The sequence below is a fragment of the Rhinichthys klamathensis genome, unplaced genomic scaffold, assembly GCF_029890125.1.
Source record: "Rhinichthys klamathensis goyatoka isolate OS25496 unplaced genomic scaffold, OSU_Roscu_1.1 h1tg000019l_1, whole genome shotgun sequence".
Classification (NCBI taxonomy): domain Eukaryota; kingdom Metazoa; phylum Chordata; class Actinopteri; order Cypriniformes; family Leuciscidae; genus Rhinichthys; species Rhinichthys klamathensis.
Window position 1 is genome coordinate 5,809,189 of NW_026606570.1, and position 16,803 is coordinate 5,825,991.

General features: G+C 38.6%; 1 protein-coding gene across 13 annotated transcripts in view; it reads left to right on the forward strand.

Moving 5' to 3' along the window:
• kcnt1b (potassium sodium-activated channel subfamily T member 1b) overlaps positions 1–16,803 on the forward strand; it is a 104,359-nt gene that overhangs the window by 68,027 nt on the left and 19,529 nt on the right. For all 13 annotated transcript variants that reach the window (XR_008804067.1, XR_008804069.1, XM_056237008.1 and 10 more), the window contains 11 exons: positions 5,129–5,221; positions 5,368–5,416; positions 7,658–7,717; positions 8,385–8,459; positions 8,769–8,852; positions 9,934–10,028; positions 11,538–11,718; positions 11,970–12,134; positions 12,245–12,381; positions 15,968–16,031; positions 16,515–16,623. Coding sequence is in view for 11 of the 13 variants with exons in the window: in XM_056237008.1 (XP_056092983.1) it covers positions 5,129–5,221; positions 5,368–5,416; positions 7,658–7,717; positions 8,385–8,459; positions 8,769–8,852; positions 9,934–10,028; positions 11,538–11,718; positions 11,970–12,134; positions 12,245–12,381; positions 15,968–16,031; positions 16,515–16,623 (1,112 nt within the window). In the remaining 2 variants the exon portion in view is untranslated. The remainder of the gene's footprint in view (positions 1–5,128; positions 5,222–5,367; positions 5,417–7,657; positions 7,718–8,384; positions 8,460–8,768; positions 8,853–9,933; positions 10,029–11,537; positions 11,719–11,969; positions 12,135–12,244; positions 12,382–15,967; positions 16,032–16,514; positions 16,624–16,803) is intronic.

Sequence of the window (16,803 nt, forward strand, 5' to 3'; positions counted from 1 at the left end):
GCGCTCCTTGATTTATTGGCAATGAAACCCGCCTTTGAAAAAATCCTCTCTGATGGCGTGGAAGTGGAGGGGATGCTGTGAAATCTCTTAGCAACTCTTGACAACTTTGGATATCTATCCTCGTTTTTCTTCCACCATTCCAGGGGGCCTCCGTTGCATTTAGTGAAGTCCTTCAAATAGACCTTCATCTCGCTCGTCTCAACCTGTTCCTCCTCATCTTCATCACTGGCCAGCAGCATAGCCATTACAGCGTCCTGTTTTGGGGCAGTAGGCCCAGGATCCACCGTGTCACTTTCCTCCTGGAAAAACCTGTCAGTTAGACCTTCAGCTAGTTCTGCCACCACTGAATATGCCTCATCTCTTTGGTCATCAGAGAGAAAGGAGAGCTTCTTGAAGCGCGGGTCAAGCACCGCCGCACTGATGTAAACACTTATTTCCAGTCCTGGCCCTTTAAGCTCCCATCGCCTGTCCATCTCCTCGGACAGCGTAGTCTTGATGATCTTTGTGGTTCGACTGTCGTCCTCATGCACCACCAAATGTCTTTTTTTAATATTCATAAGCATGGGGACAGTGGCAGACAGGGACGCATTTTTTTCTTGGGACAAAAGCTCTGTCAGAGTGATCATCGGTTTAAGAACAGCGACAATGTCCTCTGCTGTGCGCCACTGTGATGTGGATAGCTCCAGGTCACGATCAGACCGCTTGCTCACACTCTCATCTGTGAGCACGGCTGAAACTGGCCCCTTCTGTTCTATCAAGCGATCGAGCATCAAATAAACAGAGTTCCAACGGGTAACAACATCCTGCACCAGTTTATGCTGGGGCACATTCTGTTGTTTCTGTTGATCTTGTAGTGCTGTGGTGGCCTTTGCGCTTTTTTTAAAATGAGAAACCAAGCGCCTTGCTGCAGCAACGATGCGGCAAATGGGGTCCTGCTTCAGAGCGCTGTTTATGCAGAGTTGTAATGTGTGGCCCGCGCAGCGCACTCCTTTCATCTCTCCCCAGGGGGGGCTGCTGGACCAACTGGTTGGTGCACGCAACCATGTTTTCTGCGTTATCATGAACCACAGAAACGATCTTGCTACTTGGAATGTCCCACTCACAAATGATCTCCGTCAGTTCTCGAGCAATGTGATCAGCTGTGTGACTGTCCTCCATTTTTTTTGTTTCTAAAACGAAACTCTCCAGTCGCCAGTCTCCGGAGATGAAATGTGATGTGACTGTGAGATAAGCCTCCATCTGAAGTGAGGTCCAGATATCAGTTGTGAAACTGACAGCTTCACAGTTCTGTATAGCCATGTAAATGTCTGACCGTATCGATAGATATTTTGTGTGCACGACATCCATCACTGTAGCTCTTGTAGGGACGGTGTACCCTGGCTCAAGTGTGCGCAAGAGTTCTTTAAATCCCTCACCCTCAACAATGCGCACAGGCCTCATATCAAGTGCCACAAACTCCGCAATCTTTTCAGTAATTTCCTTTTTTCTCTTCTCTGAAAGTGGTGGTCTCAAATCAAATTTTTTTTGCGTTAATCTTGGGGCCGCCGCTGATGCAGACGTGCTGCCTGAGCTGTCGTCATGACACTGCGGGTGTAACTGTCAGAAAAATGATAATAATAAATTATGTCTGTATTGACAAAAGAGTGGTAGAACTGTTTGTTTGTTTTTTGTTTGTAAAGTTAACAAGCCTTACCCGTTTCAAATGATAAGCCATGTTGGTTGTCGTCGTGTGATATGAAAGAAGCTGCTGACACAACTTGCACTTAACTTTCTTTGGGTCATCTTTAACCTTCTCGAAATACTCCCACACTTTTGATGATTTTTTAGAAGCCATTTTGAGCCAATAAATCCGTAAATGCTAACAAATGTGGTCCGGACGTTACAAGCCTGTAGTGTGCTGCTGCTCATTGGTTGCATACCGCGCGCCTATTTTGAAATAACGAACTTGAGCGCGCAAAAGACGCGATATGTGAACAGGTCCTAACACTTCCCTACTATTCGACTATGAGGTTCATAGTCGAATCAGACCTCTCCGAATCGAATCGTCGAATCCTCGACTATTAGAAGTCAGCCCTAAGTGGGACCTTTTTTTTTACTTGAACTGCCGTATTATACGACTGCACTCTTGCGTCTGTCTAAAAGGCGGCCAAATCACAGCTCATGACAAGGAGCCCACCCCTCCCTATATATACCGCTGTGATCCCCAAAACGGCTGCTCTTCCCCAGTGTTATGCAAGTAGGGAAGCTTGGTGAGATACCCGACAAGTAAGGAGGAAGCCCTGCTTACAGTTGCACAAATATCTCCTATCGAAATCCCCTTAAACAATGCCCATGAGCTAGCCGTACCTCTCATAGAATGGGCCCTTAAGCCCATTGGAGAATAAAGACCCATAGATGTATTGGTGAATTCAATCGTTTCCACCATCCAATGGGAAAGGTGCTGCGAGGAGAATGGATTACCCGTACATTGAGTTTCCCACGAAACGAACAACTGATCATTCTTCCTGCCATGTCATGGTTTCATAATACCGTAATGCTCATACAGGACCCAAAGTGTGCAATTTCCACTTCTCCTCCTCTCTTGACAAGATCAGCTGCTTTGACGCTGGTCACCAACGTTTCACTCCCTTCATAAAACGGCATATAAGAGGATGCCGTCCCACCGAAGCTCCTTCGAAACCTACGTGGCAAGCCGAAATAGCAGCCAGATAAAGTTTAATAGTAGAAAACCTACACTGAAAATGAATATTTAATTTGAAGGGGCTATAGCACTCTGGATGGTGTTTATAACTTCCTGGGGAAGCCCGAGCACATTCAAATTTAACTCCTCACTGGTCAGACCCAAAGATTGACCCATTCTGAGTGGGGGTGAAATATATGCCCACTTACTTATGACAGCAGGTCCCGGCACAATGGGAGTTGCCAGGGCTCTCCCTGAAGGAGCAGAACAATCTCTGCCAACCACAGCCTCCCTCTGGCCAACTAGGGGCCATCAGAAATAGAGCGAATCCGTTTTCTCTTATTCTGTTCAGGGTGGTTGATATTTGACTCAGCGGTGGGGATGCATATAGCAACACATTTGGCCACATTTGTGCCACATCCACCCCCAAAGGTGCATTTTCACCTTGAGAGAGAAATACAGTGGAACTTTGTGTTTGCCTGTGAGGTGAACAGATCTACAACAGCCTTGCTATACCTCTTGCAAATCTGATCTACCACTTGTGGGTGAAGTGCCCATTCTCTGTATAACGGATTGCCCTTTGAAAGGAGATCTGCTCTTACATTCAGGACTCCTGGGACGTGTCGTACCAAGCTAGCTGAAGTGAACAGTGCTTCAGACAATCAGCTTGTGGGCTAAATTATGCAGTTTCAACGAACATGTTTATTCATATATGCCACCAGTATCATGTTGTCTGTCCTGACCAAATCCCTTTACAAACAGCAGATTATGTTTCAGGGTCACTGCATATTTATATGAAGTTTGTGAAGCTGGGGCATCCAGCGATCGTTCACCGATCTGCCATAAATAAAACAGACCCCCTGCCCATCAGGGATGCATTCACTGTCACTATTTTTCCAGAGACACACCTCCCAACAGAGCCACTATCTGGAATACACAGGGGTATCAACACTAATCAAGAGCCTTCACGTATTCCGCTGATATTCTCCCCCCCAAGACCCATACCAAGCCGTACCACACCACGTGAGGTGCATAGGCTGAGGTCTGTTATATTACAGATTTCCTCCCAGACCACCAGGTTTGAATTGTTGGAGTCCAGCTGAGCTTCCAGCTCCTCCAATAGCTTGGCTTGATAGGCCATCAACAAAGAAGTTGCCTTAGGTGTCCGCACAGATAGCACAGATGATTTATATATCTTCTGGTACATGGAAGCAGTGAAGCGTTACATTTTCCAATGGAGGGAGGGACTGGTAGATGAGAGAGTGTTCTGCCTGTTTGGATGCAGGTGGTGAGCTACTGATTGTTTGACCATGAAAGAGATCATTGTTAGAGAGCCCAAGCTCCTCCATCTCTCTCATATCAGTTGAAGAGTAGCCCTAGGTGAGAAGGGAGTTTTTCCCATCATAAATATCCCGTTAAACTCCCTGGTCCCCAGGAGTTACTGCTCAAACAATGTTAAGCTTAGCTGCAGCATGTTTACAAACCTCCACTAGGTCACAATCCACCACGGTCGATGCTTAGTCGCCATTTGGCACGCTCATAGGCCTGGATGCTTGGGCCGCAGACAGGATAGCGTCATCCTTATTATCCAGCTCATCCCGGAGGAGGCGAGCTAATATCTCCTCATCCTCCTCATCTACCTCCACCTCAGCTCTAGGTCAAAATGCGGCGTAAGCTCAGGGGACTCAGCATCCATGATATCCCCCCATGAAGATAGGTCCTGCAGGGGAGAGGGTTGAGCCTAGAGCCCGACTGATATGGATTTTTGGGGGCCGATACAGATATTAGGGAGTAAAAAAGCCAGATATCGATATATCGGCCGATATTATTAATGTGTATATTATAGTACAGTACCAATACCGAGAAACAACAAAGACATTCTGACTTTTAAAAAAAATTACCCTTGTTCAATGCAAAATAAGACAATCCCGTTTCCATTCACATACTGTGGAACCTTGTTAACACAGAAGAGCAGAATGATACAAACAACTAAATGTCACGCACAATATCAGCAATCTTTGAACACTGCATGTCCAATCATCTTAGAGGACCTGAACTAACTGTTGTATAATGATTTTTCTTCAACTCTTCCATGAAACAACAACAGCAGCTCACCGAAACAAAACACATTACAGTACATCTCAAAAGCTTCGTTTAAATTGCTCTCAGGATAAACCCAGACTACTTTGTCTGAAGCGTCCATTAGAGTCATCTCAATGCAAGCACCAAAAAACAGTGAGGCACAGTGTGTGTGCTAGTAGGTGACAGAAAGAGAGAGCTGTGTGAACTTGTGTGCAAGCACAGAGGGAGAGGAGAGGGAGCCCTACTAGCAGCACTCAAATAAGAGAGAGGCAATCTTACGCTGTTATGTATCCCTCAGCTATTCAACCCTGATGTCTTTCACTTTTATGTCTGTTGTGTAATAACTGCCTGTTATCATGATTATAGGAAACACTGCACAAACATCACAGATGCCCTTTGCAGCAAAGCCTGTGCAAACTACACAACAAACCCGACCACAGATCCCCCGCAAATAAACTGGTGAGTTTAACTCTGTAAATATTATGACAGATCACAAATCAGATCACAAATCAACTTACAGTAACTAAATAAAGTGTGTTTGTTCTTGAATATTTTCTCTAATTGTCTCATATCTGTTTGTGTTTCTTGTGCTGTCTTTCTTGAAGGGAGTTAATATTTTGGGTGAATAGGAGAGTTCCTGTATGGGCAATACAGGTAGGTTGAGATTTGTTTTTTTATAAACCACACTCTTAAAAATAAAGGTTCATGTTGGAACCAAAATAATTTTACAGTGTGACTTTAAAGGGAGATGTAATATAAATATCAGATGTCCCCAGAATGTGTATGTAAAGGTTCAGCTTAAAATACGCCACAGATCATTTATTATACCATGTTGTAAATGGCCATTTTTGAGTGGAAGGAAAAACAATGCTGTTTTCGTGCATGTATCTTTAAATGCAAATGTGCTGCTACTCCCCGCCGTTTTCCAGAAGAGGACGGAGCCTGTACAGCTCGTGCCTCGGATGCTCTACCAAAAACTAAAACATCTGTTTGGATTTGATCATGTGACATTGCAGCTCTTCATCATCATGAAAGTTTATTATGCATGCTTTTTAACACTAGAACCGCCAGCGGGTAAAATTTACTGTTTTGATATGGCTAAAAAACATATTATGTCACTGTATTATGCCCCTGTCTTAACAACGTAATGTCTAGAGTCATGAAATGATTATTTTTAGTCATCAACTATGTTTTTGTCCCGTTGTTTTATGTTTAAGACTATTTTAAGCAAGCTACACTAATCACTTTTCTTAAAGGTGAATATTGGCTAAACCAGCCTGCAATGACAACGAGAATTAGAGGGAAATAAATACATATTTGGGTGGTGTAATGTTATGATAAAATGTCATTAAGATAACCCATGTTATTTAAATTACTAAAATACCCTAAATAGACAATACAGAGGAATAATAATTCACTGCACTACATAGGATGTATGATGCAACGACTAATTCAAGCGCACAGTTCCACCTAATTAATTATTAATTTGTTTAGTTATATCATTTATAATTTGAATAAGAGAACAACACAACTTGGGGTAATTATAAAATTTGTTTTATTCATTACATCATAGATCGGAAATATTTTTTTCAAGAAACAGATCATACACTTGAATAAATAGCAGCACAGTAGCGATACAAAATTGCAAAAAATAAATAAATAATTAATCTTTAAACATCTTTATTTGAATGTGTTTTGTGTGACTGATTACAGTATTCCTACACGTTGCTCAAACACAGCGTGAAAATGAAGGCATTATATATTGGTAAATTTGACCTGCTGGCGGTTTTAGATATAAATGCCGCGTTTTTAATCTGGTTTTATCTCAAAAAAAATTATCAACAGGGGATTGTAAATAACACAATTTTAGTAAAAGTCAGTGACTGGGAGACTTAAATATTTTATTATAAATCTGTTATGTACATTTGAAAACCAGCCGTGGATAAATCTAAATTCATAACTCATATATCAATCCAAACTTCTGATATATGGTTTTCTGAGTGCACACACCCGAAGCACCCGCACAGAAAGCTGGCTGTCAGACAGAGCGTCCCGTGAGTAATTAAACTAAATTCTCTTTCATGTGTTATTGACCTTAAACTGTCAAATACACGGTGAATGTAAACAGCAAATAAATAAATTGCGTGTGTATTTTAGATCTGTGTATTAGAGTGAAAGCAGCATAATATACAGTACCGTTATATATGCTGTTAATATGAATAAAATAAAACAATTTAAAAAAAATCACTCACTGCTCTTGATTGAATTAACTTTAGTAGCTTTTATAAGAACACATTTCTTACTTGAATGCTGCTGTAAAATGCTCTGGTGAGGAGCTAAACATGGCGGACTGTGTACAGCTCACTCAGAGCGGGGTAATAACAATAGGGCAAAGTCCGCCTAAGCATATTTGACGTCACATATGCTAGAATCTGCAAACGGCTAATTATGGGGATTACAAAAAGAGAAGTGGGTGGATTTTTACCATTATAGGGTGGTTGTCTGCACACATTTACATTCAAACACCATGTAGAAGTGAATTTTGCATAATAGGTCCCCTTTAAAGAACATTTTTACATTGTAAAACAAACCTTTTGTAATATATTCCTTTAAAAAAAACTGTGTTTTAGTGGTTTAGAATCAGAATCAGAAAAGCCGTATCACTACTGTGGGTGTAACATTGCTTTCATACATCAGTTCAATAAACAAGAAGTTCATATTATAGTTATATTTATATATTAGACACAATATTGCCAGGTTCTTTGTCTGTTTTTGCTCCTCCAGCAAAATAATTCCAAACTAAGCCAAAGCAACTGTGATAAGAGCTATTTCTCATTAGACTCTGATATTGATACTCTGCTAATCAAAATTATGATTATGTTTCCTGCACCACAGGTGACAGTGGCCTTAATTAGCTTCTTGCAAGCAATGCTCCTGGTGTATCTCAGCTATAAGGTAAGATTATTGTCATTATTATTCTGCCCTTGTGAGCTTTCTAACCACTGATCTAAATTAAATCTGACCATTTTAGATCCTCTTGTGCTGCTAAAGGGTCCCTTTGTTTCTTTAGTTTCCCTATAATGGGAAGTGTTCCTCGCTTTTAACAGAAAAAAAACTTCTCTAACTTGTTTTTCTGTTTCTTCATTGATTTATCAAGAAAAGGCGGGGGGGTTTTTCTGTTGTTGGGAGATGAAAGTAATCTTTGTTGTAATTAAAGGCTGCATCCCAGTTTGCCCACTTAATGTATATTATGCTTAGGCTGCATACACTTTTCTGGGAAGTCAATATGTGTCTATACATAGTTGTCTCTGCACATACAGTAATAGTGGCATATAAGACAACTTGTACACACTTCATCTATAAACTGACATACTATTAAAATATGTTAAAATCCACACACAGCAAACTATTTACAAAACAAGGACATTTGACTATTATCACACTGTAATTTGGGATGCACTAATTCCAATTTGTCAAATACTGTTTATGAGAGATATGCAGTATAGTGAATTAGGATGCAGACCGTTTTGTGTTCTGATTTTTTTATTTTTTATTTTTTAAATGTGCATTTTAGTACTCTTTGATTCTTCTGCAGTGTAACTTATATTTATTTCACTTCTAGGGGAACATTTGGGAGCAAATTTTCCAAATCTCCTTCATCATTGAGATGATCAATACAGTGCCATTTATAATTACAGTAAGTAATGAAGGTTCTGGTGGACACAGAAACACATATCAGGTTGCTGCCTTGTTGATAGTAATTGTTACTGTTATATTGTTGTGATTGAGTGTAATTATATAAGTAGCCATTGATACCTGAAAGTCAATCGTGAGAAGGAATAATAATAACTTAAATGTAACAATTAGCCAAGTAACAAATAGCCATTTTTTGACCTGCAGTCATTGGGAAAAAAAATTATAGGTTGTTTATTTATTTTTGTGCTAATGGCATTAGATGTAAAAGCTATATTATAATTATAATTTTTTTTTTTTTTTTTTTTTTTAGATCTTTTGGCATCCGCTAAGAAACATATTTGTTCCTGTGTTTCTTAATTGTTGGCTTGCCAAATCAGCGCTGGAGAACATGATTGTAAGTAGCCTGTGCAGCTGTGTAGTGCATTTTACATGCCTGCAGGACATCTTATTAGGTGTCTTAGCAGAATAACATCGGTGTTGTTTGATGGTATTGCTGTGTTGGGAAGCTTTACTTCATTATGCACTTGACAAATGAAAATGCATCATCAATGGGCAAAATCTGAGAGGGTGCCAGCATTCCCTTCCCTGCCAGATGGTCAGGTCAAATGGCCAGAGAAAACCTGGCAGGGGGAATGTCCTTTAACAAATGCTTTAAGCAAAGCTATTAGTAAAAGAGAATGCTTACAACCACTAAAATGTGACACTGCCTTGAAGATTTGTCTGTTTTACCCCCATACTTTCCTAAAATTTCCCTACATTTTTTTTTAATTACCAAACTAAATAAAGGAGCCATTTAAGTCCTGATCCCTTGGTCACGGCACTGTAATTAAAGGTAGGGTAGGCAATCTCGGAGAGACTAGCAATAGCAAGCTAGTTTTGAAAGCAATGGATCCCACCCTCCCTTCAGAGTGTCTCCAAAGCCACACCTCCTCCAAAACACATGAACGGACACAGCAGAGTCTGCAAAGCGTCACAAGAGATGGCGTTAAATTACCTCATGTCTCAAAGCACATAACAGTACAATAATAATGAGTTATTGTATTGTATTATTGTTGATCGCTATCAGGATGTGAACAGTTTCAACCAGTATAACGAAAAGTGTTTATACAAAAAATGCCTACCCTACCTTTAACATACATGTAGCCTATATCTCATATAGCTGAGCAGTACAGTTATTAAAGAGCATTCACATTGTATATTTTGCTCGATTAAGGTCAGAAATATTAGAATATAGGAATAGAATATTTAATTGTGTGAGGAGCACTAGACCTTATAATGAAGCACTAGACCTGGAAAATAATGAGGGTTATTAATTTCTTTTTAAAGCAGGCTCTTAAATAGGCAGACGTTTTTCAGAACTGCTTTCACAGATAGCTCACGTTGCCTGCATTGTGTGCGTGCTATTCTTGTATTCTTGTCTTTGCTTAGTCTCTTGACAAAAGAGATCTCTCTCACTTATCTCTGTTACTTTCTAGAATGATCTCCATCGTGCCATTCAGCGCACACACTCTGCCATGTTCAACCAGGTCCTCATTCTGATCTGTACACTGCTCTGTCTGGTCTTCACTGGGTAAAGCTCTTTGATCTCTGATATCCCTGATGGGGCTTCAGCCTTTTACAGGCTTGTATCTAATGCTGCAGATCTGAAACAGTCACACGGTTATGAATTAACCGTCCTGATCAATAATGTACATCAGTTAATCCAAATGAACTTTTTAAAAAAAAAATAGTGTCAAAACAAGATGCTACAATTTTTTAGGAATATTGAACGAAATCTACTGAGTATTTAATATAGCACAACAGTCACAGCTCCCCTTTTTCAGAAGTCTGGGTTCTGGAAGTATTTTCCCATTCATTTTCTCCGTAGGGATTTACAAAGAATCCTTCGTAAAGAGATGTAAGCCATAAAGCACCCAGCTCTGAGATGAATCACAATATCACAAACTTTGTTTTAAACAAAAGGTCTGAGAAAAAGACAAAGGTAGCCTACAAGACTGTGAAATGAACATCTTTTCTAATACAATGTGGGTCACCAAGCACATGAAGTATATGAAAATAATCGTTTATTGCAAAATAGTCAAATATATGATATAAATATATAATTGTATACATACATAAATATATATAAAAACAGAATCCAAAGAATCCCAAAATTAATCAACATGTATTACATTTTCCATAAAAATATTAAGGAGCAGAACTGTTTTAAACATTGATAATATTTGAATTATTTCTGATGGATCATGTGACACTGAAGACTGGATTAATAGCTACTGAACATTACATTTTACATTGTAAATAAAATATCAGTAAAATGTATATATTATGGTTTTTATTTAAGTATATACGTCTGTCTTGAACAAGATATACTTTTTATGTTTACATAAAACACTTTCTCTATGGAGAATGTAAATGTTAGGCCTATTTTGGAACCCAACTGTTCCAACATTCTATTTGAGTGCATAGGAAATGATGGAAACTCTTAAAACTTGAAGTCAAATTTTGTTGCTTTTCAACAAAGTGTCTTTTACAGGTCCTTAATTAACCTCATTTTATTATCCTCATTAGCCTATGTTTTATTCTGTATTAGCATATATTTGCATATATATTTGACACCCTTTTACCAATATAAAGGGACATGTCAGAATAAAGTTCTTACCTAAGGACTACAACTCCCACAGAATGTGAGTTTACATGATGAATCAGAAACCGTTTATAGTCCTTACATATTTACATTATTAATTCAATTGGTTTTAAAATTCCCTTTTGAGGTATGACTCTGTGTCAATTTGTTTTGTAGAGCAAAATGGGAAAGGCTCTTGAAATAATGCTAACCACAGACCTCATTTTACACAAATCGAAAACCGCTATTTTAAAAACCCATTCGAAATTCCTGAGGGAGCCCATGGTGAAATGGCCTTCTGGGCAAGCTTACAAATTGACATCGTGACTGAGCAGCTCTACTGAATTCTATTCATGGAATGTCTTTCCAACTATAAAAGTCCCATGATGCCGAATTTATTTTAATTAATAAAGATTTTCGAAATTGTTTCCTGAATTGTTTTGTAATGCTCTTTAGGGCTTGTGGGATTCAGCATCTCGAGCGGGCAGGAAAGAGTCTCACCCTCTTCGACTCTTTATATTTCTGCATCGTCACCTTCTCGACTGTTGGTTATGGAGACGTCACACCCAAAATCTGGCCCTCTCAGCTACTGGTGGTCATCATGATCTGTGTGGCTCTGGTGGTGCTGCCATTACAGGTGCCACGAACAGCACAATCAGCAGATTCCATATTAATATTCTCTCTATTAACTATGACTTTTGCCTAAATAAACTCATAATTACTGCTTATTTATGAGTACATTTACACAGCTAAATGGATGGAGATCCAACCTCGCTGAGCACTTTTTGCTTTTAATTTTTTAGATGATTAAAGCAGAAATGAGTGGTTCTTGTAAAAATGTACGGCATTTACACAGTACTTGCTTTCTGTCTCTCATTTCAACACCAGTTTGAGGAGTTGGCGTATCTCTGGATGGAGAGGCAGAAGTCAGGTGGAAACTACAGCAGACACCGTGCTCAGACAGAGAAACATGTGGTTCTCTGTGTCACTTCACTCAAAATAGACTTGCTCATGGATTTCCTCAATGAGTTCTATGCCCACCCGAGACTACAGGTACATGCATAAACCCGTATATGTGAGTGTTTATTATTGGTCTGTGTATTGCTAATATGCTAAGCTAGCTCAGTGTGTGATGGTGTTATTAACATTTCTCAAATGTCTAGGATTATTATGTGGTGATACTCTGTCCCACGGAGATGGACATCCAGGTGCGGCGTATTCTGCAGATCCCGCTGTGGTCTCAACGGGTCATCTACCTCCAAGGCTCTGCACTGAAGGACCAAGATCTGATGAGGGCCAAGTAGGTTGTTCATTTGATCACACTTTAGTTTAGGGTCCAATTCTCATTATTGACTTGTGCCTCAATAAACTCCTAATTACTGCTTAAGAATAGTTAGTAAGGTAGTAGTTTAGTTTAAGTATTGGGTAGGATTAAGGAATGTAGAATAGGGTCACGCAGAATAAGGCATTAATATGTGCTTTATTAGTACTAATAAACAGCCAATATCTTAGTAATATGCATGCTAAAGTGTTACCATTTATTTTTTTCCTAAAAAAGTCCCTTGGTTATATATGGATGCATTTTGCCAATGATTAAACCAAGAAGATATAAGAGATAAGAAATGAAACAAATGTAATTTTGGATAGGCTTTTATAGAAGTGTCATTTCCATTTACATGACCATTCAGATTTAAAATTCCAGTGTATTTTAAATGCAGCTTTGAAACAAAAATTATCTTTGAAAATGATGTTGAACAATTATTGTTGGTCAAAAAAAGCTGTTTAAATATTTAGTTGAGTCACTCTAGATGGTGCTGACAAACTGCAAGCAATCACACCTTTACCACATGGCACAAGCCCATTGGCCTCTGCTGATTCTGCAGCCAGTGAGATTGCTTGCTCATCATTTCAATTGTCTGATTCAGCACGCTATCAGAGTTACTCTGAAACCCTCCACCTCCCCAGCTCCACCTGTCTAGATCTGCTATGGTATTTATGTCTATTTATGCTGGAGCAGCCTATCTTACGTACTGTACTCACATCAGCGAGCCTGTGTATCTATTGGCAGTTGCAAGTCCATACTTGCTCTGAAGCAGCAGCAATGTGGGTCGCAGATCTAGTCCACCAAGACCAAATACATTAACATTCCCATATTCATTAACATGCCAAAACTACTCAAAGAGTTGTCATGATTGAAATTTATTCAATGTAATCCCATCACTTCTTCCACAAGTCATTTGATTTAAACTGATTGTATATCTAACCTTGTGTTGCACAAAACTCAGGTGGCGTTTTGTCCCACGTGGAACAAAATGTCAAAAATGTCCTCTTTCACATTAAACAAAACCTGTATTTCTCTTTTATTTAAAAAAAAAATTGTAATGGCACTTAGTGAGCCAGGATCGAGACCGATGACGAAAGTTGAGGTTCTGACTCTGTGTCTGAGTCTATGAGAGAGCCATTACGTTGACAGAGAGATCAGTCTAATACATCTGCAAATTGATCTGTATAGCTGCAAGTGATTTCATCCTTTCAAGTCCTTTTTAAATAGATTAATACATAATACTATGACTAAATTACTGAGAACATTTGAGAATTTACCTCCGAAGTAATAGTGTCAGAGACCTTAATTTCTCGTGTTGCCTGTCAGCGATTCATCAGTATGTTAAGAGTTGTATATATTTAAGGACAGAAGAAGATATGGTGTGCAGTTCTTTAATTGAACAGTTTTATATTGAACAAGATTACTTGCAGCCCCGTTGCCTATCAAATGTAGACATCAATAGTACAACTTGCAAGAATGGTATTTAAAACAGCAATTGTGGCAGACGGATTTATGTCTCACTATAAAGTGCACAGCAATGCTTCACCGTTAAGGTTTGGCCTAATGGCGTGCTAAGCAGTTTAGCTAATTAAATTAGCAAAATCTCATTATTCTCAGTGAAAGACAACTTGTGTTTCCGGCTTTTCAGAGTCTAAGAGTGAAAGAGCTGTTAGTAAACTTGAGTCATAAGTATGATGTCATATTTTAACAGTGATATACAGTGCATCAATGTGTCATTTCTATAATTTAAACTAGCGTAGGCCTACTGATTAACTGTTTCCAAATGGAAGCTTTGGACAGGCTCCCAAAAAAACTAAATTAGTCTGTGTGGAAAACTGAAGAGTAAACCTGCAAGCTCCACCATCAGAGCCAAATCTGACACCAGTCTCAAGCCCATCTGTTCCTTATTAAAGCAGCCTTGAAATTTAAGGATAATATATGTGCTTTTTCTTGCAATGTAACTGCATTTAAAATCTACCATATTCCTTCATTATAAATGCAGCAAATCTGTCTCAATATGCCTACTTCATATTCCAGTGCATGAATTTCTCATAAAACTCAGGCTGTCTAAAGTTTCCTGGCCGGTTGTGTAATCTCTGTGTTGTAATTGGAAGGTTGGAAATTAAAGGACTTCGTGAGGAGATTGTCTTTTTTTTTTGTTAAAAGTCTCTATGCAGAAAAAAAAGGCTTTCTAATTTTCAAAATGTGTTCGTTGCTGCTGCATATTGCTGGATGAATTATGCATGTCGTGAGTGCTTTAAATTCTTTTGCCAATAGGAATTCCTCACAGTACAGTATGTCTTTCACCTTTAAATGTTTTGTGTTTTAAACCAGCTCTATCGAAAGCATCTGTGACTTGTCCACATGTCAATGTCGATTTGTTTTCTAGCAGTAATTCACTCAATTGAAGTCTATACGATCAAGCATTCTCAAGGGTTTATAAGCAGAAATGTGCACTGCAGCTCATATTTTTAAAGCACTTGTATTAAAGTGCCATGAAACTTGCCGTTTCAGCACAGGTCAGTTGTCACCAAGGAGTTATGGCTTTGCTGCTTAGAACTGTATTGCAGTTTGCCCCTACTGCTAAACTTTAACTACACCAGCTGCTTCCCAAAAAGAAAATTCTGCTTTGATGACAATTCAAAACTACCATAAATACTATACTATTTGTAAAACTGATTATATATCTACACATGGTGTACATCTCTAATATTTTATTGTAGCATAGTAGATTTTTCCTATGCCTGGTTATTGTTTGGAGGGCTCTTAAAATCAGGACATGGATTTATAATTTTCCTGTCTGCTGCTTCACAATCACTGTTGTCATTATATAATTTCCCTGCAGCTCCAGAGAGATTATTCTCATCACAGTTTTATTTGCTTTACATTCCACAAAACACACACAGGTCTTTTTTATAACTGTAATTTGATGCACCAATAAATGCAGAGCTGTTACATTTGCATTGTAAATTGCACATTAGCATTTTAAGTAATTTGTGAGTCTGTTAATTCACAATGTGGATTTACAAATATAAGTGGTCTGAACTGTTTACACAGTCACGGATAGATAGTGTTTGTGATGCTGAATTTAGCAGTATCTTGTGGCTGTTCTTATACAGTATTTTATTACATATGTCCTATTGCAATGGCGTACAACACAGTCAGAGCATTACACACAATATTTGCTTGTTTTTACAAACTAAGGGCTAAAAGATTTACTATGGCTATTGACAGTATGTCACAAATTATGTTTACTTGGAACCTTAAACACGTCCAGAAAACATTAGGAGTGGGAAAACCGGCAGAATGTTAATGACACCTTTGTCAATGAGAAAGAACTAACTGCTATAGTGAGACTAGTATACCGTGAAATTGACCCTCAGTCTCAGTACTGACTGTGAGTAACATGGCAATAATTACCTATCACCAGCACATTCATACATACATATATGTGCAGTCCTTCTTGAGGAATTCACTTTATGGGTAGTATAGATAGAAGATAGCATAGTGAAGTGTCCTTTCTGAGTGACACTGATGTGTCATGATGTTGTGTGTTCTGCAGGATGGACGATGCAGAGGCGTGCTTCATCCTCAGCAGCAGAAATGAAGTGGACCGCACCGCAGCCGTAAATACAGACTTTTTATACAGTTCCTTGCCAAAAGTCAATAACAACTTATTGTTGTTAAATTTTATTGTTGATAAATTTTCCCAGGCACAAGACAAGAAACCCAATTATTTTGATCAAAACAGTATTCACTTTTTAAATGAACCATAATAGAAACTTGAAATCTTAAATGGAATCCAAGTAATCTTAAAGAGAGAGAAACCTGAAGCCCATATGCTAATGTTATTCATACTTTATTAAAATTGTACTGTTTTCATCTTTCAAAGTTCGAGTTTTATTTTAGTTTTATCACATTGTAGGCTTACCCATTATGACACTTATTGCATGAATTTTAGTCTGCCTATCTATGGTGTTTTTATTGTTTCTCTTCATATATATACAAATACATCAATTCATTTTCCTGAACTTAATCTACTATTAATGGTAAAATGAAATAATGTAAGTTTGCACATCATCATATAAGAATGCTGTCTGTTCTTATAGGATCATCAAACCATTCTGCGAGCCTGGGCTGTGAAGGACTTTGCTCCAAACTGTCCTCTATATGTCCAGATTCTTAAACCTGAGAACAAATTCCATGTCAAATTTGCAGGTGAGTCTTTTGCCTTCCTGAGGTCAAATCATTTCATATGCAGTTTAGCAAGCATTCATCCGTCCTTCACAAATCTAATTCGGATCTTTTTTCATAGTCATGTTTTGTGACCAATATGTCCTTTAAATTTATTTTCATTTTATATAGTCCATTTTACTTTTTTACTGAAAAAGCAACTAT